This window comes from Oncorhynchus nerka, linkage group LG9a (genome assembly GCF_034236695.1).
Source record: "Oncorhynchus nerka isolate Pitt River linkage group LG9a, Oner_Uvic_2.0, whole genome shotgun sequence".
Classification (NCBI taxonomy): domain Eukaryota; kingdom Metazoa; phylum Chordata; class Actinopteri; order Salmoniformes; family Salmonidae; genus Oncorhynchus; species Oncorhynchus nerka.
Genome location: NC_088404.1, coordinates 10,854,856 through 10,880,033, shown reverse-complemented (window position 1 = coordinate 10,880,033; position 25,178 = coordinate 10,854,856). Strand labels below are relative to the sequence as shown.

The window sequence follows — 25,178 nt, the reverse complement described above, 5'->3', positions numbered from 1 at the left end:
TTTCTTATAACTGTAATGTCTCTCGATCTGTTAATAAACAGGAAACAGAATACTCTCTCAAAACCCTCCAGTCTGAAATGCTCTAGTACTATTGTGTCCACATTGAATTACATTTTAAATCAAATTGTTGTGTCAAAACACATATATGTCTCCCTCCATATGTTTTACACACCTAGAGTTGGTTGGTATCAAATGTTCTCACACTGATATTCCACTAATACCACATTCTTCCATCCAAATCTGCCGGGGAAAGACTGGATGGCTGCTGCCAACCACAAGGCCAGGAGGGCACAGTCAGTCACATCTGCAACAGTTTGGGAACACTGCCTTGCTGGGATTACAACAATACATCATGGTTTGAATTACATACAAACTATTGTTTGTTTACTTGAATTCTACGTATGAAAATTGACTGTGTGAGGATGATGGACACACACACAGAATGTATATTAAGAGGGAAAACTCCATGCATTTGTGTGACTGGTCCCAGATCTGTTTGTAGCATTTTACCAACCACTTTCTACTATAGTCATTGGTGTGAAAAGGACCATAGGAGTTGGCAAAAAAAGCACAAACAGATCTGGGACCAGGCTAGTCCTTTACAGCAAAGTGGCCACAGGTCCCTTAACGATCTCCAGTAGAAATGGGTCTGAGAGGGAAAGAAACAAGCTGGTCCTCTGCTCAGCACAGAAACCTAGTCCCTTGACAATAACCCAGTCTGACTGATTTATTATGTTTCCTCCCTAAAGACAGAAAGGAAGTGGGTCAGAACAGGAAGTGCCAGTCTAATTGTACTCCCTTTATTTATTTATTTTTTAGCTTTTAACTGGAATTATCTTTACATCATTTAACACATAGTTGGAAAATACACAGAATATAGGCCATTTACTGTAAAATGTGGCCATTTGTCCAGCTTGAATTTGAACCAATGACTGTAAACAGAATAGACTACAATAGAATAGCCTGAAGCAACTACCAGATACTTTATGCATAGTGCCATAATGGTATTCCTTATATATATATATATTAAAAAAAAAATATATATATATATTTTATATATATATACAAATCTTACACATTTTTTGCTATGTCCATCTCTGACTAGGCTATTATGTTTGGTTACATTAAATGAGTCAACGCTCATAACATGGCACTGCATTGCTGCAGCTCGCTTCTCATACGCAATCCCTGGGTGGGTGGTTGCCATGGTTTCTCGGGTCACGTGCGTGGGTTTCCTGTAGCCAGTGAGAGCAGCAAAAGATGCCATTTTCATTCAACATACTGAAAGGTTTCTCTACATTGCACGTGGATTATAAAACATTCACCGGGCAATTAAGCGTTTTTCATTTTTCGTTTCACTTTTTTCAGTCTCTTGTATTTATAATTAAATAGAATTATTTCGTTATTTGGGAAGCACATTAATTATACATTTTATTTCGTATTTCTCATAGATTTGACATCAGGAATGAGTATAGAAATTCCTGAAGGATTGACGGAGCTGTTGCAGAGCTTTACCGTGGAAGTGTTACGAAATCAGCCGGGAGATTTGCTCGAGTTCGCGTTGCAGTATTTCACCCAACTGAAGGACAGTGAGACTACCGGGGCCGCGTTCGGCAATGACCAACATTCGGCTTCGCGACCCAGTGGGAAAGCGGTCAATTTCATCGACGAAGCCATGCAGATCGATTCTGAAAATGGAGAGGAAGAGGAGAGCGACGAAGAGGAATTCATTGGTAAAGAATAATAACAATGTGAATATTATATTCTGCAGCCAATGGTATATTGGAATGGAATCCTACATTTGCAATATGTTTGCCTCCTAGAGAGAATATAGCCAGTGGTGTGTGATTAGCAAATTGCTTGCCACATTCTAACACCATGGCATTTATTTTGTCTGGGCTGATATTGCCCATATATGGTCATGCCATGGTGGCTGATTGATGTGCATACTAATGAACATACAGTATAGCTGTGTAGCCTTTGATCTCTAACCGACAGCGTATCCTGATTTCATTCGACATCATTAGGGCTATACAGTGCTTGTAGGCCAAGTTACTACAGAGGGAACAAGAGCCTATTACAGTCCTCGTGATAAGAATCGCATAGGCCTTTACATTTCATATGCAACAGTATGTTATTGGCATTGTACAGCTCTGTAGGTCTGAAAGTAAAGCAGTTGGGGGTGGAGGAGTGTTTGTGACAGGTTAGCATTCCATTACTCAGTGGTTGTGGAGCCTGACTGAAGAGGAAGTCTGGATGCCTGCTATTAGGAGGATAGGCCACCCAGGGCTGCAACTTGCCTGGCTACCCAAACTCCTTCCTCTGGCCAAACGCTACGTCACGCCCACGGACGTTAGTTTCTTCTCCCCAATGAGGGGGTGCGATTAATCTCGCCTGGTCGCCCTTGTATGTGTGTTTTGCACCGGCTGAAAGTTGATTGCATTCGATTTGGAACCAGGTTGCCTCCCGGGCGCGAGCCAGGTGGTGTCCCGCTCTGTCCGTGTCAAAACAAAAGTGACGTAATTATACACGTGTAGTAATGAGTAGGATTCTTTGTTTTCACATGCAAAAGTGATTGCTTTTGATAAAAACGCTTTATCTGCCTTCTCAATGAAATGTATATATTTTGAAAATTCGAACATTTTATTTTAAGGAAAATATATGTATTTTTCTGAACAATGCCCCACGCTGCCTTGTTGACAACATGGCGGAGTGGGCAGATTATTGTTTAATTTGAGAAAGGCTCATTCCCTCCCCATTTTCGAGATGACGTGATGGGCCATAGCTCAGTGTAGCCCGGGCCAGATCAATCGAACCTCCTCATTGATTGGGGATTTGAGTATCTCTTTGAAGATTCCTAGAATGAAAATCCATTCTAGACCGTCTGATTGGTCTCCGAAACCAATGGGTTGGACCAGAGCCAGAAAAGAACACACATGGGTAAAGTGATGTTTTGAAGATTCACCATTAGCTTTGATAATCTGATTGGTTAGAGATGATCCAATCGCTGATTACTTTGTTTTGTACAACACCCCCTAATTTTGACAAACGACTTCAGTGATGGCAGTCTCAGGCTGAAGCGAACAGTAGAGCAGTGGAACGTCAAGCAAGGCTGCAACAAGCCTTGGCCTACATTCTCTGTTTATACATTTTATGTAACACATGTATATAGAATATGGAACAAGCCTTGGCCTACATTCTCTGTTTATACATTTTATGTAACACATGTATATAGAATATGGAACAAGCCCCATGCACGATTACTGCTTGCAGATGGAATAGAACAAGCCCCATGCACGATTACTGCTTGCAGATGGACTAGAACAAGCCCCATGCACGATTACTGCTTGCAGATGGAATATAACAAGCCCCATGCACGATTACTGCTTGCAGATGGAATAGAACAAGCCCCATGCACGATTACTGCTTGCAGATGGAATAGAACAAGCCCCATGCACGATTACTGCTTGCATATAGAATAGAACAAGCCCCATGCACGATTACTGCTTGCATATAGAATATAACACGCTCCATGCACGATTACTGCTTGCAGATGGAATAGAACAAGCCCAATGCACGATTACTGCTTGCATATAGAATAGAACAAGCCCCATGCACGATTACTGCTTGCATATAGAATAGAACAAGCCCCATGCACGATTACTGCTTGCAGATGGAATAGAACAAGCCCCATGCACGATTACTGCTTGCATATAGAATAGAACAAGCCCCATGCACGATTACTGCTTGCATATAGAATAGAACAAGCCCCATGTACGATTACTGCTTGCATATAGAATAGAACAAGCCCCAGGCACGATTACTGCTTGCATATAGAATAGAACAAGCCCCAGGCACGATTACTGCTTGCATATAGAATAGAACAAGCCCCATGCACGATTACTGCTTGCAGATGGAATAGAACAAGCCCCATGCACGATTACTGCTTGCATATAGAATATAACACGCTCCATGCACGATTACTGCTTGCAGATGGAATAGAACAAGCCCCATGCACGATTACTGCTTGCATATAGAATAGAACAAGCCCCATGCACGATTACTGCTTGCATATAGAATATAACACGCTCCATGCACGATTACTGCTTGCAGATGGAATAGAACAAGCCCAATGCACGATTATTGCTTGCAGATGGAATAGAACAAGCCCCATGCACGATTACTGCTTGCATATAGAATAGAACAAGCCCCATGCACGATTACTGCTTGCAGATGGAATATAATAGACTAGAAGAGACTAGAAGAGAGAAGATAAGACCTTGGCTGATGCAGAAATGCTCTACATGCAGCCAATGTCACATTACTCCCATGAGCCCTTGGCCCTGACACAGTAGCACCACAATGTTCCGTTCCAGTTTGTTATAATAGTGTGACGACAACACATGTCAGGGTTCCCCACTTGGTTGCCCCCCTCCCCCAAGTTTTCTGAGCAAAAAAATACATATATTTTTGTTTTATTGTTGGACATAAAAGACTGTGAAAACACCAGCGAATCAGCTCCAAGTGATTTTAATTTTGGAAATCTTTGGTCCAAAGTATTCCCATGTATAACAGAGAGATATGTGATATCGTATACAAATGTAAGCAAAGTTTGAAATTATTATGTTTTAGTCAAATATTATATCTGTTTGGGCTTCTTTGCGGTCAATTTGCAGTCCTATAAATTATTTGTAATTATGTTCCATCCCCCTGACCAGCCGCTTAAAAAAAATTGGCTTGTGGCTGAATCTAGTTGATTATCTCTGACATACAGTATGTGATGCCTTTGTAAATGTATGTTGGTGCGACATGCATATGGTATTGTGGGAAGTTGTGCCTCCTGGGTTTCCGTAGTCAGTGAATCTAAAGTAAACAGTCTGAGCTCATCACAGACTGAGTTCCATCTCGCTTCAACCCATCACGTGTCTGCGTCTGATTATTATTTTATAAACAATTAGTAATGTAGCTATGGTACAAACCCTGAGAGTTGGTTGTTTCAGGACCGGTGCAGTCAGGGGCATTCAATCTTCCTGTTACTGGCAAGCCTTGACTGCACTTTTCATGGCCCGTGAGAGGACCTATAATTCCCCCTTACACAACACAACCAACCCAGGCCCTCGGCTCATAATTATATTTAGATGAGAGAGAGAGGGGAAGAGAGAGAGAGGCTGGCTAACTAGGTATTCATGGATGAGATGAAACCTCTTACCTAATGTATTTTTCATGTGGAGGTATTGTTCTAGCGCAAAGTGTTTGAAATTGCTTTGGTTCATTGACGCTTTAAATTCATTCTCAATTAAATTTTGTTCAGAGAAGCAAAATGCAATTCAAAGGACTCGGCAGCTGTTCCCTGTTAGGAGTTTTAGCTCAGCAAAGGGTGCATACCTGGTTTTATGTAGAGCCAAATATATAGTAGAGGGAGTTTGTGCAGTTTGAAGTGTTACGATGCATTTACATAACACCACCAATTCTTACGGCAGCCATGTTAGCTCTGCATGGGCAATATTGACCAATAGCAGTTATGGTTTACCTGGTTTGATGCCGTTATCAAAGCGAGAGGATATGCATTAAAGCACTAGGTCACATCTGTGATTAACATTTTGTTATAACAATCCCCAGTGGATCAAATGTCCTTTTCACCCATTATTCAGTTGCCAGCGTTGATACATTCCTGTGTATGATATCACTGTGTTGATACGTTCCTCTGTATGATATCACTGTGTTGATACGTTCCTCTGTATGATATCACTGTGTTGATACGTTCCTCTGTATGATATCACTGTGTTGATATGATACCACTGTTCCTCTCTGTATGATATCACTGTGTTGATACGTTCCTCTGTATGATATCACTGTGTTGATACGTTCCTCTGTATGATATCACTGTGTTGATACGTTCCTCTGTATGATATCACTGTGTTGATACGTTCCTCTGTATGATATCACTGTGTTGATACGTTCCTCTGTATGATATCACTGTGTTGATACGTTCCTCTGTATGATATCACTGTGTTGATACGTTCCTCTGTATGATATCACTGTGTTGATACGTTCCTCTGTATGATATCACTGTGTTGATACGTTCCTCTGATATCACTGATATCCTCTGTGATATCACTGTTGATACGTTCCTCTGTATGATATCACTGTGTTGATACGTTCCTCTGTATGATATCACTGTGTTGATACGTTCCTCTGTATGATATCACTGTGTTGATACGTTCCTCTGTATGATATCACTGTGTTGATACGTTCCTCTGTATGATATCACTGTGTTGATACGTTCCTCTGTATGATATCACTGTGTTGATACGTTCCTCTGTATGATATCACTGTGTTGATACGTTCCTCTGTATGATATCACTGTGTTGATACGTTCCTCTGTATGATATCACTGTGTTGATACGTTCCTCTGTATGATATCACTGTGTTGATACGTTCACTCTGTATGATATCACTGTGTTGATATCACTGTTTGATACCTCTGTATGATATCACTGTGTTGATACGTTCCTCTGTATGATATCACTGTGTTGATACGTTCCTCTGTATGATATCACTGTGTTGATACGTTCCTCTGTATGATATCACTGTGTTGATACGTTCCTCTGTATGATATCACTGCGTTGATACGTTCCTCTGTATGATATCACTGCAATATTGGAAGTCCTCTTTCTTTCTTTGGCCTTAACGGAATGTAATCCGATATGAATCTGATTTGAATCCTATACGAATCCCCAAATGAATCCTATATGATCACCTAACATTTTGCTTTCCTCTTATTTCAGCTCCAGTGATGAGTCGATTCATTAGAAGAGCATCAGGTGAGTGTGTTACATCTGTTGTTATGTCAGGTGTGCAGTGGTGGAAAAAGTACCCAATTGTCGTACTCGTGTAAAAGTAGAGATTCAGTAATAGAAAATGACCTAAGTGAAAGTCACCCAGTAAAATACTACTTGATTAAAAGCGTAAAAGTATATGGTTACTTAAGTATCAAAAATAAATGTAATTGCTAAAATATACTTAAGCACATTTTTTGTCCATTAAAATAACATAAAATTGATCAGAAATACAGTGTAGACATTGTTAATGTTGTAAATGACTATTGTAGCTGGAAACGGCAGGTTTTTAATGGAATATCTTACATAGGTGTACAGAGACCCATTATCAGCAACCATCACTCCTGTGTTCCAGTGGCACGTTGTGTTAGCTAAAATAATAAATAATAATAAATACAATAAAACTGGCCTTCTTTAGACTAGTTGAGTATGTGGAGCATCAGCATTTCTGAAACTCGTCAGTCTATTCTTGTTCTGAGAAATGAAGGCCATTCCATGTGGGAAATTGCCAACAAACTGAAGATCTCGTCCTCAACTGTCAGCTTCATTAAATAGTACCCGCAAAACACCAGTCTCAACGTCAACAGTGAAGAGGCCACTCCGGGATGCTGACCTAGGCAGAGTTGCAAATAAAAAGAAAAGATTAAGATTGGCAAAAGAACACAGACTCTGGAAAGAGGAACTCTGCCAAGAAGGCCAGTCACCTCTTCACGTTGAGACTGGTGTTTTGCGGGTACTATTTAATGAAGCTGCCAGTTGAGGACTTGTGAGGCATCTGTTTCTCAAACTATACTGGTTAGAGCCAGTTTGAGCTGTTCTGTACACAGAGTTGTACGAGATCTTCAGTTTCTTGGCAATTTCTCACACGGAATGGCCTTCATTTCTCAGAACAAGACTAGACTGACAGTTTTAGAAAAAAGTTGTTTCTGGCCATTTTGAGCCGGTAATCGAACCCACAAATGCTGATGCTCCAGATACTCAACGAGTCTAAAGAAGGCCAGTTTTATTGCTTCTTTAATCAGAACAACAATTATCAGCTAACATAATTGCAAATGGTTTTCTAATGATCAATTAGCCTTTTAAAGCGATAAACTTGGATTAGCTTGAAAATAAAGGAGAGCCTCACACTCTAGGAGCTCAAATGCAAAAATGTAATGTCCAACGTTTCGACAGGCAAGCTGTCTTCATCTGTGGAAGATGTCGAAACGTTGGTAATGACATTTTTTGCGTCTGAGCTCCTAGAGTGTGCGGCTCTCCTTTATTCTCATGTTTTCCACTCCGCTAGCCAGCACCTCACATAATAGGTGTAATAGGTGTGTGTTTCTTCTGAACTTGGATTAGCTAGCACAACGTGCCACTGGAACACAGGAGTGATGGTTGCTGATAATGGACCACTGTACGCCTATCTAGATATTCCGTAACAAATCTTCCGTTTCCAGCCACAATAGTCATTTGCAACATTAACAATGTCTACACTGTATTTCTGATCAATTTGATGTTATTTTAATGGACAAAAATGTGCTTTTCTTTAAAAAAAAGAAGACATTTCTAAGTGACCCCAAACCTTTGAACGGTAGTGTACATTATTTTCTTTGGGAATGTAGTGAAGTAAAAGTTGTCAAACATATAAATAGTAAAGTAAAGTACAGATACCCAACAAAAACTACTTAAGTAGAACTTTAAAGTATTTTTACTGAAGTACTTTACACCACTGCAGGTGTATTACTACTGGGCTGGAACAAAAGCCTTTTGCTGTAGTAGGTTTAGCTTCTCAACCGGGAGATACCCATTCCCAGAGAGGTCATTCAGTCAGCAGTCATTCAGTCAGCAGTCATTCAGTCAGTACCCCATTGTCTGTTTGTAGAACCACTTGCCACCATTTCAATAACTGACATGCTTTTACCAGGAATCTTCACAATCTTATACAGTACAGCCCTAACTCTGTCTGGCCTCTTCGTTCAGTCAGCAGTCATTCAGTCAGCAGTCATTCAGTCAGCAGTCAGTCAGCAGTCATTCAGTCAGTCAGCAGTCAGTCAGCAGTCATTCAACCAGCAGTCATTCAACCAGCAGTCATTCATCCAGCAGTCATTCAGTCAGCAGTCAGTCAGTCAGCAGTCTACCTATAAGACAAACCGTTAAATCTCTTATCAAGGATACCTTTTGAAGTTACACTGACAGTCAGGCTGCACTTTATTTTTTATATATAACTGATATGGAAAAATTTGAGGATTTAAAACACGGAGGTCATTAATCATAACTGTTTCTCCACGGTGTTTCATTTGGCCTCTGCTTACAGTAGAGACAACGGTGGTAATTCATCTCTATCTTCCATTAGCGAAGAACAGGAAGGAAATGCATCAGTGGATGATGTAGGGTGACATGAGTTCAAACCAGGTGCAGGAGGACAGTGTTGAGATGAGGATCTATCCTAGTCTCCTGTGTGGGAGGTTGAGGTTATACAGACAGACAGACAGACAGACAGACAGACAGACAGACAGACAGACAGACAGACAGACAGACAGACAGACAGACAGTGTTGAGATAAGGATCTATCCTAGTCTCCTGTGTGGGAGGTTGAGGTTATACAGACAGACAGACAGACAGACAGACAGACAGACAGACAGACAGACAGACAGTGTTGAGATAAGGATCTATCCTAGTCTCCTGTGTGGGAGGTTGAGGTTATACAGACAGACAGACAGACAGACAGACAGACAGACAGACAGACAGTGTTGAGATGAGGATCTATCCTAGTCTCCTGTGTGGGAGGTTGAGGTTATACAGACAGACAGACAGACAGTGTTGAGATAAGGATCTATCCTAGTCTCCTGTGTGGGAGGTTGAGGTTATACAGACAGACAGACAGACAGACAGACAGACAGACAGACAGACAGACAGACAGACAGTGTTGAGATAAGGATCTATCCTAGTCTCCTGTGTGGGAGGTTGAGGACTCTTGCCAGCAGTAAGGGAGTAAGAGGTCTTCAGGGGAGGTTGGGGTCAAGATACCTGTGTAGTTTTTGTATGGTACAGGAGAAGTACGGTCAGTGCTGTCCAGACATTGAAAAAAAAGTCTTCAGACTGTATATAAAAAAAACACATTTATTTTGCATAATAAAAAATTATAGTGTTATTCCTTTCGAATGGAAAAGTATAATTAAGGTCTAGTCGCCAAATACAATATAGGTTACGTGTAAACAATAGATATGTGCTTTGTCATTCACAAGTAGAAGGACTGAGCTCTGGTTCAGTTGGGTATGAACTCTTTCTGATCTGGTTTAATGTGCGAGGCTTAAATATGTCCTACTGAATCTCCCTGTGATGTCACGGAGCATTGAGTAAGTTTACAGGAAGGAGATCATATCTAGATGTTTATACAAATGTCACGTCGATGAAACCTTTATTATTTTTTTGCCCCCCCCACACTTTAAACAATGGCGTGGTGTTAAGTACATCACAAAGACTCTTAAATCTCAGCACAATTAGACAGTTGTTTATATGACTGGGATAAGTGGGATCATGGTAGAAATCCTGTTAAAACTCCCAGAATCTCACTCTCACCCCATATAGTCGTGGATCTTTAACATGGACTATCTTAGATTGTTTTGTTTACCATTTGTATGGCTTCGGAATGGCTGTCGTTTAGCAAAACATTTCTGCTTCACTGTGTTGTATTTGAAGTGAATGTGAATGTCTTACACTAACTTTCATTCATCTCTTCTATCACACAGTTTGTGCCGAGGCGTTCAACCCTGATGAAGACGAGGAAGACAAAGAACAGAGGGTAAGATGGCCCAGACAGACAGAGGGAGTGACAGAGGGAGTGACAGAGGGAGTGACAGAGGGAGTGACAGAGGGAGTGACAGAGGAGTGACAGAGGAGTGACTGTACCACTTCAAAAATAGTGCTACTGTTCAAATGAAAAGCATTACAGAAGAACTACAGGATACAGCATCTGGATTCCACTTGATATTGTGGCATTACGGTGGCATCATGTTAATGACGTTTCCTCTCTTAATGTCTCTCTGTGAATAACGCGAGTGGCGTGTGTTTCCCAGGTCACCCATCCTAAAACAGACGAACAGAGACAGAGACTACAGGAGGCTTGCAGAGACATTCTACTGTTCAAAAACCTGGACCCGGTAAACTGAAGAAATATTCCCTCATTTTAGGCTGAGTGGGTCTCTCTGCCCCTCCACCCACTGGCTGCTGTTATTCAATGGACTGACGTACTCTGTACACACACACACACACACACACACACACACACACACACATATACACACACACACATTGGCACATGTATGCACACACACACTAACTGTACACTGAAAAAAGAACAGACCGTAGCCCGGGGCCTGTAACTTTGTCATGGCCCGGTGCACTGTGGGATTTTTTTTTTGCTAGTTATTTTGAAATACTGTAACAGAATGTAGAGAGGAATCAAGTTCAAGTATTCATGTATCCTACATATTGTACTGTGATGATGCTGTGACATATGTAGTGGGTTATGTGGCCTTACTGTTACAAATACCCAATACAATGTTGGTTTTCTAATTTAATATACTTCTAGTTTAATATAATCCACAGGTCTTTGTTTCAGTTTGAATTGTTATTTGTTTTGTTTTCCCAATACCACAGGAACAATTTTCCCAAGTACTGGACGCCATGTTTGAGAAGTTCCTTGAGGTAGGAGAACACATCATAGATGAAGACGACGATGGCGACAACTTCTACGTCATTGAAAGGTAATCCCTGACATGTTGTAGCAGCAACCTCGTCAAAGGGTTTGGATCTCTTGGCTCAACGGTTAAATGGGATACTTTAGGATGTTAGCAACGATGCCCTTTATCTACTTCAGATTAGACTTTATGTCTCTGGGTCCAGTAGGAAGGAAGTTAGAGGTAGTTTAGCATGCTAGCAGATACTCATAGACTTCCAGTTATTGTGCTAACGCTAGTTAGCATTGGCTAGCGAAACAACTAGCTTCCTTCATACTGGACTGTCAGCCGGCCGGGGTTACTTCTCAAATTTGCTACATTACATCACAGTGTATTTGGCAATAATTTCCTTTCAGTTAATAATTTCAGCTAGGGTAAACACTATGATGGAGAAGTGCTAGTTGCACCACACTTCCCCAAACCTTCTTGTGCTCAGTGTGTAAATGTATATTTTAAACTGTAGAGCTTTGTGCTTTATGTTGTAAATGGTTTGAAACCATGTGCGCTGCTATTTTGGCCAGGTCTCTCTTGTAAAAGAGATTTGTTAATCTCAATGAGACGAACCTGGTCAAAACAAGGTCCAATAAAGATCACAGTAGTTGTCTTGAAAGGACTGTTATATGATCCAACTGGCTCTCTCCATCTCGCGCTCTCTCTCCCTTCCCCTCCATCTCTCTCTCCCTCTTCCCCCTCCATCTCGCTCTCTCTCTCTCTCCCTTCCCCTCATCTCTCTCTCTCTCTCTCCCTCTTCCCCCTCCATCTCGCTCTCTCTCTCTCCCCTTCCCCTCCATCTCTCTCTTTCTCTCTCCCTCTTCCCCCTCCATCTCGCTCTCTCTCTCTCTCCCTTCCCCTCCATCTCTCTCTTTCTCTCTCCCTCCATCTCACTCTCTCTTTCTCCCTTCCCCTCCATCTCACTCTCTCTTTCCTTTCCATATCTTTTTCTCTTACTCTCTTCCTTCTGTCTCGTACTCTCTCTCTCTTTCTCTCTCTCTCACTCCCTCTTCCTTCTCCATCTCTCTCTCTCTCTCTCTCTCTCTCTCTCTCTCTCAGAGGGACCTTTGACATCTATATGAGGGTTGATGGTGTAGAGAAGACCGTGGGAGCCTATGATAACAAGGGGAGCTTTGGGGAGCTGGCCCTGATGTACAACACCCCCAGGGCTGCTACCATCATCTCCACCTCGCCCGGAGCCCTCTGGTGCCTGGTGAGTGGATGCTCTTCTGTTCCCTGTTTGTCATAGTACATGCAGTGCCAGACAGTACTGAACCGTGCATATTCTATTATGGGGTAGCAGGTGTCTGACAGTTTTCGGGGAGAAACTGGCATCGTGATGAATGGCTCAGTTGTCAATGTGTCAGGGATCACATTCACTTTATATGGACTCCCTCTGTTGTTAGTTGCTTATAGGTACATTATGCTCAGATGGGTACATAGCCAGAATTCTGCCTCTATGTATTTAGTTGTGGAGAAACAGCTGAGAAAGCTCAGTGAGGTAAAATAACTGTTTTGTACAAAGTGCTTCCTAGAATCTGTACTCTCTGAGCGGAGAGCATTGAACTGTACATGAGCAGCACATGTGTCCTTTCCCAGGTGTAAAGCCCCAGATGCTCACAGACCATGATATAATGACATGATATAATGACATGATATAATAATAGTTCTGCTGCTTTTTTGACATGTGTTTAATGATAAAGCTCCCTCTGCTGGACAATACTATGTTGGACACAGGGACAATATCTTTATAGATGTTCTAGGAGTGGTAATGGAGTACTGTACTAGTAAACAAAACAATCACAAATGGTGTGTGTCTTGAATATACACTGAGACACAAAACATGAATCTTTCCATGACACAGACTGACCAGGTGAATCCAGGTGAACGCTATTGTCCCTTATTGATGTAACTTGTTAAATCTGCTTCAATCAGTGTAGATGAAAAGGAGGGGACAGGTTAAAGAAGGAGTTTTAAGTCTTGAGACAGTTGAGTCATGTATTGTGTATATGTGTCAATCAGAGGTTGAGTGGGAAAAACAAAAGTTTTTAAGTGCCTTTGAATGGCGTATGGTAGTAGGTGTCAGGCGCACCGCTTTGTGTCAAGAACTGCAATGTTGCTGGGTTTTTCACGCTCAACAGTTTCCCGTGTGTATCAAGAATGGTCCACCACCCCAAAGGACATCCAGCCAACTTGACACAACTGTGGGAAGCATTGGAGTCAACATGGGCCGGCATCCCTGTGGAACGCCTTCAACACCTTGTAGAGTCCATGCCCCTCATGCCACTCAATATTAGGAATGTGTTCCTAATGTTTGGTAAACTCAGTGTATCTTTCACTAATGCCAGACATCGACATGACTTGTTGTTTTCATCCTACCATTAGAAATGTTGTTTTCATCCTACCATTAGAAATGATTGATCTACTCTTGTTGTTTTCATCCTACCATTAGAAATGATTGATCTACTCTTGTTGTTTTCATCCTACCATTAGAAATGATTGATCTCTGTTTTCATCCTACCATTAGAATCGATTGATCTACTCTGTTTTCATCCTACCATTAGAATCGATTGATCTACTCTGTTTTCATCCTACCATTAGAAATGATTGATCTACTCTTGTTGTTTTTATCCTACCATTAGAAATGATTGATCTACTCTTGTTGTTTTATCCTACCATTAGAAATGATTGATCTACTCTTGTTGTTTTATCCTACCATTAGAAATGATTGATCTACTCTTGTTGTTTTTATCCTACCATTAGAAATGATTGATCTACTCTGTTTTCATCCTACCATTAGAAATGATTGATCTACTCTGTTGTTTTTATCCTACCATTAGAAATGATTGATCTACTCTGTTGTTTTCATCTTACCATTAGAAATGATTGATCTACTCTGTTTTCATCCTACCATTAGAAATGATTGATCTACTCTGTTGTTTTCATCCTACCATTAGAAATGATTGATCTACTCTGTTTTTTCATCCTACCATTAGAAATGATTGATCTACTCTGTTTTCATCCTACCATTAGAAATGATTGATCTACTCTGTTTTCATCCTACCATTAGAAATGATTGATCTACTCTGTTTTCATCCTACCATTAGAAATGATTGATCTACTCTTGTTGTTTTCATCCTACCATTAGAATCGATTGATCTACTCTGTTGTTTTCATCCTACCATTAGAAATGATTGATCTACTCTGTTGTTTTCATCCTACCATTAGAAATGATTGATCTACTCTGTTGTTTCTATCCTACCATTAGAAATGATTGATCTACTCTGTTGTTTTCATCCTACCATTAGAAATGATTGATCTACTCTGTTTTCATCCTACCATTAGAATCGATTGATCTACTCTGTTGTTTTCATCCTACCATTAGAAATGATTGATCTACTCTGTTGTCTGCAGGATCGTCTGACATTCAGGAGGATCATCGTGAAGAACAACGCGTTGAAGAGGAGACTGTACGAGGAGTTCATTGAATCACTTCCACTGTTAACATCATTAGAGGTACAGTATAGATTTTGTTATATATAGCCTGGTCCGAGACCTGTTTGTGCTGTTTAGCCAAATCCTATGGTTGTTTAGCATGACAATGCCCATAGGAGTTGGCAAGACGGCAGGTCTGAGACTTCAAAATCAGTAGAATCAAAAGTATTTTAAAGTAAAACCAACTGATCCATTTGAAACCAATTTGAAACCAATCTCAAACCCACTTTTTTTCCCCACAGCTTTCAGAGAGAATGAAGGTGGTGGATGTGTTGTCTTCTAGAGCCTTCTGCGATGGAGAACAGATTATCTCTCAGGTATTTATACATCTCAGTCTTACGTTCTAAATGATTCCACCGTTTGTATGCATCATGTATGTTAAATGTTCCCGATCCCTAACTAGAACGGACTTCTTTCAGTCATTCATGTATGTTAAATGTTCCCGATCCCTAACTAGAACGGACTTCTTTCAGTCATTCATGTATGTTAAATGTTCCCGATCCCTAACTAGAACGGACTTCTTTCAGTCATTCATGTATGTTAAATGTTCCCGATCCCTAACTAGAACGGACTTCTTTCAGTCATTCATGTATGTTAAATGTTCCCGATCCCTAACTAGAACGGACTTCTTTCAGTCATTCATGTATGTTAAATGTTCCCGATCCCTAACTAGAACGGACTTCTTTCAGTCATTCATGTATGTTAAATGTTCCCGATCCCTAACTAGAACGGACTTCTTTCAGTCATTCTTTGTTATGTATTTGTTATTCTCAAATTTGAACATAATCCTGTATATTCTGTTACAGGGTGATCTAGCAGATTGTTTTTATATAGTTGAATCTGGTCAAGTTAGAATCACCATGAAGAGAACCAGGGTAAGTTTTACATTGTTCTGTGATGATTTTAAAAAATAAATAAAAGTAGTTCATGTATGCACCATCAAAATAAATGTTTACTTTGGACAGATTTGTGGGATTTAATGTTGTTTATGTTGCTTTTCTTATGTCTTCTCTCTAGACGAAAAAGGACCAAGAGGATGTGGATATAGCTACATGCTCCAGGGGACAGTACTTTGGAGAACTGTCCCTCGTCACCAACAAACCCAGAGCTGCTTCAGCGTATGCTGTGGGAAGTGTCAAGTGTTTAGGTACGGCATTTACTACGCCGTATGTTCTGTTTGACTTCCTGTTTCAGTCCATGACATAACTGTTTGACTTCCTGTTTCAGTCCATGACATAACTGTTTGACTTCCTGTTTCAGTCCATGACATTACTGTTTGACTTCCTGTTTCAGTCCATGACATAACTGTTTGACTTCCTGTTTCAGTCCATGACATAACTGTTTGACTTCCTGTTTCAGTCCATGATATAACTGTTTGACTTCCTGTTTCAGTCCATGACATTACTGTTTGACTTCCTGTTTCAGTCCATGACATTACTGTTTGACTTCCTGTTTCAGTCCATGACATTACTGTTTGACTTCCTGTTTCAGTCCATGACATAACTGTTTGACTTCCTGTTTCAGTCCATGATATAACTGTCTTATTGAAAGCACCAGCTTTTGAGAGAAGCACTTCTGTATTTAGGTAAAAGCCAACAGAATCCTTCTCTGCCATTCACTTGTTGTGACATGGTAACACTTTACATTACAGCATGGAATAGAGGGGTATTATAACATGATAACAAAGTGGAGTTGTTGTTCATGTGGATCCTTTTTAGGACCTGTACATGTGATGTGAGGACAGCTCTGCTTACAATCACACCGCTTCCCATCCTGTGTGTTGACACCTCTCTTCTTGTGTTTACTAGTTATGGCCTCCCATCCTGTGTGTTGACACCTCTCCTCTTGTGTTTACTAGTTATGGCTTCCCATCCTGGGTGTTGACACCTCTCCTCTTGTGTTTACTAGTTATGGCCTCCCATCCTGTGTGTTGACACCTCTCCTCTTGTGTTTACTAGTTATGGCTTCCCATCCTGGGTGTTGACACCTCTCCTCTTGTGTTTACTAGTTATGGCTTCCCATCCTGTGTGTTGACACCTCTCTCCTCTTGTGTTTACTAGTTATGGCCTCCCATCCTGTGTGTTGACATCTCTCCTCTTGTGTTTACTAGTTATGGCTTCCCATCCTGTGTATTGACACCTCTCCTCTTGTGTTTACTAGTTATGGCCTCCCATCCTGTGTGTTGACACCTCTCCTCTTGTGTTTACTAGTTATGGCCTCCCATCCTGTGTGTTGACACCTCTCCTCTTGTGTTTACTAGTTATGGCTTCCCATCCTGTGTGTTGACACCTCTCCTCTTGTGTTTACTAGTTATGGCTTCCCATCCTGTGTGTTGACACCTCTCCTCTTGTGTTTATTAGTTGTGGCTTCCCATCCTGTATGTTGACACCTCTCCTCTTGTGTTTACTAGTTATGGCTTCCCATCCTGGGTGTTGACACCTCTCCTCTTGTGTTTACTAGTTATGTTCCTGTGTGTTGACACCTAGTTATGGCTTCCCATCCTGTGTGTTGACACCTCTCCTCTTGTGTTTACTCCTGTGTATTGACACCTCTCCTCTTGTGTTTACTAGTTATGGCTTCCCATCCTGTGTGTTGACACCTCTCCTCTTGTGTTTACTAGTTATGGCTTCCCATCCTGTGTGTTGACACCTCTCCTCTTGTGTTTACTAGTTATGGCTTCCCATCCTGTGTGTTGACACCTCTCTCTTGTGTTTACTAGTTATGGCTTCCCATCCTGTGTGTTGACACCTCTCCTCTTGTGTTTACTAGTTATGGCTTCCCATCCTGTGTGTTGACACCTCTCCTCTTGTGTTTACTAGTTATGGCTTCCCATCCTGTGTGTTGACACCTCTCCTCTTGTGTTTACTAGTTATGGCTTCCCATCCTGTGTATTGACACCTCTCCTCTTGTGTTTACTAGTTATGGCTTCCCATCCTGTGTGTTGACACCTCTCCTCTTGTGTTTACTAGTTATGGCTTCCCATCCTGTGTGTTGACACCTCTCCTCTTGTGTTTACTAGTTATGGCTTCCCATCCTGTGTGTTGACACCTCTCCTCTTGTGTTTACTAGTTATGGCTTCCCATCCTGTGTATTGACACCTCTCCTCTTGTGTTTACTAGTTATGGCTTCCCATCCTGTGTGTTGACACCTCTCCTCTTGTGTTTACTTCCCAGTTGTTGACACCTGGTTTACTAGTTATGGCCCCCATCCTGTGTGTTGACACCTCTCCTCTTGTGTTTACTAGTTATGGCTTCCCATCCTGTGTTTACTAGTTATGGCTTCCCATCCTGTGTGTTGACACCTCTCCTCTTGTGTTTACTTTATGGCTTCCCATCCTGTGTGTTGACACCTCTCCTCTTGTGTTTACTAGTTATGGCTTCCCATCCTGTGTATTGACACCTCTCCTCTTGTGTTTACTAGTTATGGCATCCTGTGTGTTGACACCTCCCTCCTCTTGTGTTTACTAGTTATGGCTTCCCATCCTGTGTGTTGACACTCCTCCTCTTGTGTTTACTAGTTATGGCTTCCCATCCTGTGTGTTGACACCTCTCCTCTTGTGTTTACTAGTTATGGCTTCCCATCCTGTGTGTTGACACCTCTCCTCTTGTGTTTACTAGTTATGGCTTCCCATCCTGTGTGTTGACACCTCTCCTCTTGTGTTTACTAGTTATGGCTTCCCATCCTGTGTGTTGACACCTCTCCTCTTGTGTTTACTAGTTATGGCTTCCCATCCTGTGTGTTGACACCTCTCCTCTTGTGTTTACTAGTTATGGCTTCCCATCCTGTGTGTTGACACCTCTCCTCTTGTGTTTACTAGTTATGGCTTCCCATCCTGTGTATTGACACCTCTCCTCTTGTGTTTACTAGTTATGGCTTCCCATCCTGTGTGTTGACACCTCTCCTCTTGTGTTTACTAGTTATGGCTTCCCATCCTGTGTTTACTAGTTGATCACCTCTCCTCTTGTGTTTACTAGTTATGGCTTCCCATCCTGTGTGTTGACACCTCTCCTCTTGTGTTTACTAGTTATGGCTTCCCATCCTGTGTGTTGACACCTCTCCTCTTGTGTTTACTAGTTATGGCTTCCCATCCTGTGTATTGACACCTCTCCTCTTGTGTTTACTAGTTATGGCTTCCCATCCTGTGTGTTGACACCTCTTCCCATCCTGTGTATTGACACCTCTCCTCTTGTGTTTACTAGTTATGGCTTCCCATCCTGTGTATTGACACCTCTCCTCTTGTGTTTACTAGTTATGGCTTCCCATCCTGTGTGTTGACACCTCTCCTCTTGTGTTTACTAGTTATGGCTTCCCATCCTGTGTGTTGACACCTCTCCTCTTGTGTTTACTAGTTATGGCTTCCCATCCTGTGTGTTGACACCTCTCCTCTTGTGTTTACTAGTTATGGCTTCCCATCCTGTGTGTTGACACCTCTCCTCTTGTGTTTACTAGTTATGGCTTCCCATCCTGTGTGTTGACACCTCTCCTCTTGTGTTTACTAGTTATGGCTTCCCATCCTGTGTGACACCTTGACACCTCCCATCCTCTTGTGTTTACTAGTTATGGCTTCCCATCCTGTGTGTTGACACCTCTCCTCTTGTGTTTACTAGTTTTATGGCTTCCCATCCTGTGTGTTGACACCTCTCCTCTTGTGTTTACTAGTTATGGCTTCCCATCCTGTGTATTGACACCTCTCCTCTTGTGTTTACTAGTTATGGCTTCCCATCCTGTGTGTTGACACCTCTCCTCTTGTGTTTACTAGTTATGGCTTCCCATCCTGTGTGTTGACACCTCTCCTCTTGTGTTTACTAGTTATGGCTTCCCATCCTGTGTGTTGACACCTCCTCCTCTTGTGTTTACTAGTTATGGCTTCCCATCCTGTGTGTTGACACCTCTCCTCTTGTGTTTACTAGTTATGGCTTCCCATCCTGTGTGTTGACACCTCTCCTCTTGTGTTTACTAGTTATGGCTTCCCATCCTGTGTGTTGACACCTGACACCTCTCCTCTTGTGTTTACTAGTTATGGCTTCCCATCCTGTGTGTTGACACCTCTCCTCTTGTGTTTACTAGTTATGGCTTCCCATCCTGTGTGTTGACACCTCTCCTCTTGTGTTTACTAGTTATGGCTTCCCATCCTGTGTGTTGACACCTCTCCTCTTGTGTTTACTAGTTATGGCTTCCCATCCTGTGTGTTGACACCTCTCCTCTTGTGTTTACTAGTTATCCTGGCACCTCTCCTCTTGTGTTTACTAGTTCCTGTGTGTTGACACTAGTTATGGCTTCCCATCCTGTGTGTTGACACCTCTCCCATCCTGTGTGTTGACACCTCTCCTCTTGTGTTTACTAGTTATGGCTTCCCATCCTGTGTGTTGACACCTCTCCTCTTGTGTTTACTAGTTATGGCTTCCCATCCTGTGTGTTGACACCTCTCCTCTTGTGTTTACTAGTTATGGCTTCCCATCCTGTGTGTTGACACCTGTGTTTACTAGTTATGGCTTCCCATCCTGTGTGTTGACACCTCTCCTCTTGTGTTTACTAGTTATGGCTTCCCATCCTGTGTGTTGACACCTCTCCTCTTGTGTTTATTAGTTGTGGCTTCCCATCCTGTGTGTTGACACCTCTCCTCTTGGGTTTACTAGTTATGGCTTCCCATCCTGTGTATTGACACCTCTCCTCTTGTGTTTACTAGTTATGGCTTCCCATCCTGTGTGTTGACACCTCTCCTCTTGTGTTTACTAGTTATGGCTTCCCATCCTGTGTACACCTTGTGTTTACTACCTCCTGTGTATTGACACCTCTCCTCTTGTGTTTACTAGTTATGGCTTCCCATCCTGTGTGTTGACACCTCTCCTCTTGTGTTTACTAGTTATGGCTTCCCATCCTGTGTGTTGACACCTCTCCTCTTGTGTTTACTAGTGTGTTGACACCTATGGCTTCCCATCCTGTGTGTTGACACCTCTCCTCTTGTGTTTACTAGTTATGGCTTCCCATCCTGTGTGTTGACACCTCTCCTCTTGTGTTTACTAGTTATGGCTTCCCATCCTGTGTGTTGACACCTCTCCTCTTGTGTTTACTAGTTGTGGCTTCCCATCCTGTGTGTTGACACCTCTCCTCTTGTGTTTACTAGTTATGGCTTCCCATCCTGGGTATTGACACCTCTCCTCTTGTGTTTACTAGTTATGGCTTCCCATCCTGTGTATTGACACCTCTCCTCTTGTGTTTACTACTTATGGCTTCCCATCCTGTGTATTGACACCTCTCCTCTTGTGTTTACTAGTTATGGCTTCCCATCCTGTGTATTGACACCTCTCCTCTTGTGTTTACTAGTTATGGCTTCCCATCCTGTGTGTTGACACCTCTCCTCTTGTGTTTACTAGTTATGGCCTCCCATCCTGTGTGTTGACACCTCTCCTCTTGTGTTTACTAGTTATGGCCTCCCATCCTGTGTGTTGACACCTCTCCTCTTGTGTTTACTAGTTATGGCTTCCCATCCTGTGTGTTGACACCTCTCCTCTTGTGTTTACTAGTTATGGCTTCCCATCCTGTGTGTTGACACCTCTCCTCTTGTGTTTACTAGTTATGGCTTCCCATCCTGTGTGTTGACACCTCTCCTCTTGTGTTTATTAGTTGTGGCTTCCCATCCTGTGTGTTGACACCTCTCCTCTTGTGTTTACTAGTTATGGCTTCCCATCCTGTGTTTACTAGTGTTGACACCTCTCCTCTTGTGTTTACCTAGTTATGGCTTCCCATCCTGTGTGTTGACACCTCTCCTCTTGTGTTTACTAGTTATGGCTTCCCATCCTGTGTGTTGACACCTCTCCTCTTGTGTTTACTAGTTATGGCTTCCCATCCTGTGTATTGACACCTCTCCTCTTGTGTTTACTAGTTATGGCTTCCCATCCTGTGTGTTGACACCTCTCCTCTTGTGTTTACTAGTTATGGCTTCCCATCCTGTGTGTTGACACCTCTCCTCTTGTGTTTACTAGTTGTGGCTAGTTATGGCTTCCCATCCTGTGTGTTGACACACCTGTTTTTACTAGTTATGGCTTCCCATCCTGTGTATTGACACCTCTCCTCTTGTGTTTACTAGTTATGGCTTCCCATCCTGTGTGTTGACACCTCTCCTCTTGTGTTTACTAGTTATGGCTTCCCATCCTGTGTGTTGACACCTCTCCTCTTGTGTTTACTAGTTATGGCTTCCCATCCTGTGTGACACCTTGTGTTTACACTTCCCATCCTGTGTGTTGACTCCTCTTGTGTTTACTAGTTATGGCTTCCCATCCTGTGTGTTGATTCCTCTTGACACTTCCCATCCTGTGTGTTGACACCTCTCCTCTTGTGTTTACTAGTTATGGCTTCCCATCCTGTGTGTTGACACCTCTCCTCTTGTGTTTACTTAGTTATGGCTTCCCAGTTGTTGACACCTGTGCTTCCCATCCTGTGTGTTGCCACCTCTCCTCTTGTTTTTACTAGTTATGGCTTCCCATCCTGTGTATTGACACCTCTCCTCTTGTGTTTACTAGTTATGGCTTCCCATCCTGTGTATTGACACCTCTCCTCTTGTGTTTACTAGTTATGGCTTCCCATCCTGTGTATTGACACCTCTCCTCTTGTGTTTACTAGTTATGGCTTCCCATCCTGTGTATTGACACCTCTCCTCTTGTGTTTACTAGTTATGGCTTCCCATCCTGTGTATTGACATTTTTACTCTCCTCTTGTGTTTACTAGTTATGGCTTCCCATCCTGTGTATTGACACCTCTCCTCTTGTGTTTACTAGTTATGGCTTCCCATCCTGTGTATTGACACCTCTCCTCTTGTGTTTACTAGTTATGGACGTGCAGGCGTTTGAGAGGTTGCTGGGCCCCTGCATGGACATCATGAAGAGGAACATTGCAAATTACGAAGAGCAGCTGGTTACTCTGTTTGAATGTAGCACCACTGACATTGAGGAGATAAACCCATGAAAACCAGAAGGGGAAAAAGACAGTGAGATGCATGATGACGATGTCATAAATTGGTTAGTGGGAAGTGGAAAAAGTCTTGTCACTTTGTGTGTAACTTTTCCATATCTACCTTTGTCAAGTATTGTTTTCTTTCACAAAATAGGAAACACGGTATGTTAGATAGGTACAGGATCGATTACAGATAAAATACAATGGTTTTTGAAGGATCGTTGACTTGGGAGTAATATTTTTTATTGAAGCAAAGATATCTGTGTTATTCCAAAACGTAAATGTTCATATGTTCTGTCCTCACAACTTTCCTTTTTTGGATTTTTTTATTTTATTTTATTTTTTACAAATGTAAATTTTATTGAATTTATCAAAGACATTTTAAGTCACTTGTTTTGTATATTATTGATCACTATTATGTTATGTAAAATATAAATTGGCCTTTTCAGATTCTCTGATAATGTCATATTTCTTCAAAAATCTTGTGCCAAAGGTCATTACATCCTTACTAGATTATGAGCGTGTACACAAATCACGAATATCCATACCTTGCACATTAAAGTGTTCATAATTTGATATTCTCATGTTGACATAATTTTCAGTAAAGGTGTTGGTTTATACTGTACATTGTAGGCTAGGGGATACCCAGAGGAACTATGTCCTTTCTGGTTTCAACAACCATGTTGAACAGTTGTACCAACAAATAGTGCCATAAAATGAAAGGGATGAATTGAACAATGTGATTTCCTATCGTTGCACTCTGGTATGGCTGACGTGGTGTTTACAGAGTTAAGAATCTTATATTTTCGCCATAAAATGACATACCCAAATCTAACTGCCTGTAGCTCAGGACCTGAAGCAAGGATATGCATATTCTTGATACCATTTGAAAGGACACACTTTGAAGTTTGTGGAAATGTGAAACTAATGTAGGAGAATATAACACATTAGATCTGGTAAAAGATAATACAAAGACATTTTTTTTTTTGTTTTTTTTGTACCATCTTTGAAATGCAAGAGAAAGGCCATAATGTATTATTCCAGGCCAGGTGCAATTTAGATTTTGGCCATTAGATGGCAGCAGTGTATGTGCAACGTTTTAGACTGATCCAATGAACCATTGCATTTCTGTTCAAAATGTTGTATCAAGACTGCCCAAATGTGCCTAATTGGCTTATTAATACATTTTCAAGTTCATAACTGTGCACTCTCCTCAAACAATAGCATGGTATTATTTCACTGTAACAGCTACTGTAAATTGGACAGTGCAGTTAGATTAACAAGCATTTAAGCTTTCTGCATATATCAGATATGTCTATGTCCTGGGAAATGTTCTTGTTACTTACAACCTCATGCTAATCGCATTAGCCTACGTTAGCTCAACCGTCCCGCGGGGGACCCACCAATCCTGTAGAGGTTTTAAGAAGTTATTAAAAAAGATGGCTGATAGTTTTGAAAACAGTTAGCTGACCAAGTATTACACACTTTCAAGCTCTTGATTCCTCAGCACTGTAGCATTAGACATTCACCACTATAATAATGGTATTTGACCACTTTATTGTCTTCATGTTCTTGATTCCTCAGTACTGCAGCATTAGACACTATCCACTGTAATAATTGTATTTGACCACATTATTGTCTTCTTGAGCTAGTTTACACGACATAGTTTGCAAAAAAGTATGTGGACAACCCTTCAGATTAGTGGATTCGGCTATTTCAGCCACACCTGTTGCTGACAGGTGTATAACATCGAGGACACCGCCATGCAATCTCCATAGGTAAACATTGGCACTAGAATGACCCGTACTGAAGACCTCAGTGACTTTCAACGTGGCATCGTCATAGGATGCCCCCTATCCAACAAGTCATTTTGTCATATTTCTGCCCTGCTAGAGCTGCCCCGGTCAACTGTAAGTGCTGTTATTGTGAAGTGTAAACGTCTAGGAGCAACAGTGGCTCAGCCACGAAGTGGTAGGCCACACAAGCTCACAGAACGGGACCGCCGAGTGCTGTAGCTCGTAGCATGTAAAAATCATCTATCCTCGGTGGCAACACTCTACCGTGTTCCAAATTGCCTCTGGAAGCACAAGAACTGTTCGTTGGGAACTTCATGAAATGGGTTTCCATGGCCCGAGCTGCCGTACACAAGCTTAAGATCACAATGCGCAATGCCAAGTGTTGG

General features: G+C 41.7%; 1 protein-coding gene across 1 annotated transcript; it reads left to right on the top strand.

The window, feature by feature from the left end:
- Positions 1–1,258: 1,258 nt before the first annotated feature.
- LOC115116227 (cAMP-dependent protein kinase type II-beta regulatory subunit) lies at positions 1,259–24,201 on the top strand. Its single transcript, XM_029644711.2, has 11 exons — positions 1,259–1,733; positions 6,789–6,824; positions 10,571–10,623; positions 10,898–10,981; positions 11,481–11,587; positions 12,611–12,764; positions 14,966–15,067; positions 15,289–15,363; positions 15,853–15,921; positions 16,064–16,193; positions 22,872–24,201. Exons 1-11 carry the CDS (start codon positions 1,466–1,468, stop codon positions 23,006–23,008), a joined length of 1,215 nt encoding a protein of 404 aa, XP_029500571.1. The 5' UTR covers positions 1,259–1,465; the 3' UTR covers positions 23,009–24,201.
- Positions 24,202–25,178: the final 977 nt, after the last annotated feature.

Excerpts from the sequence above, each read along its gene's own strand:
- LOC115116227 (XM_029644711.2), top strand. The coding sequence starts at position 1,466 with ATGAGTATAGAAATTCCTGAAGGATTGACGGAGCTGTTGCAGAGCTTT. Across the intron at positions 15,068-15,288 it reads CACTGTTAACATCATTAGAG|CTTTCAGAGAGAATGAAGGT; the intron begins GTACAGTATAGA and ends TTTTCCCCACAG. Across the intron at positions 15,364-15,852 it reads GAGAACAGATTATCTCTCAG|GGTGATCTAGCAGATTGTTT; the intron begins GTATTTATACAT and ends ATTCTGTTACAG.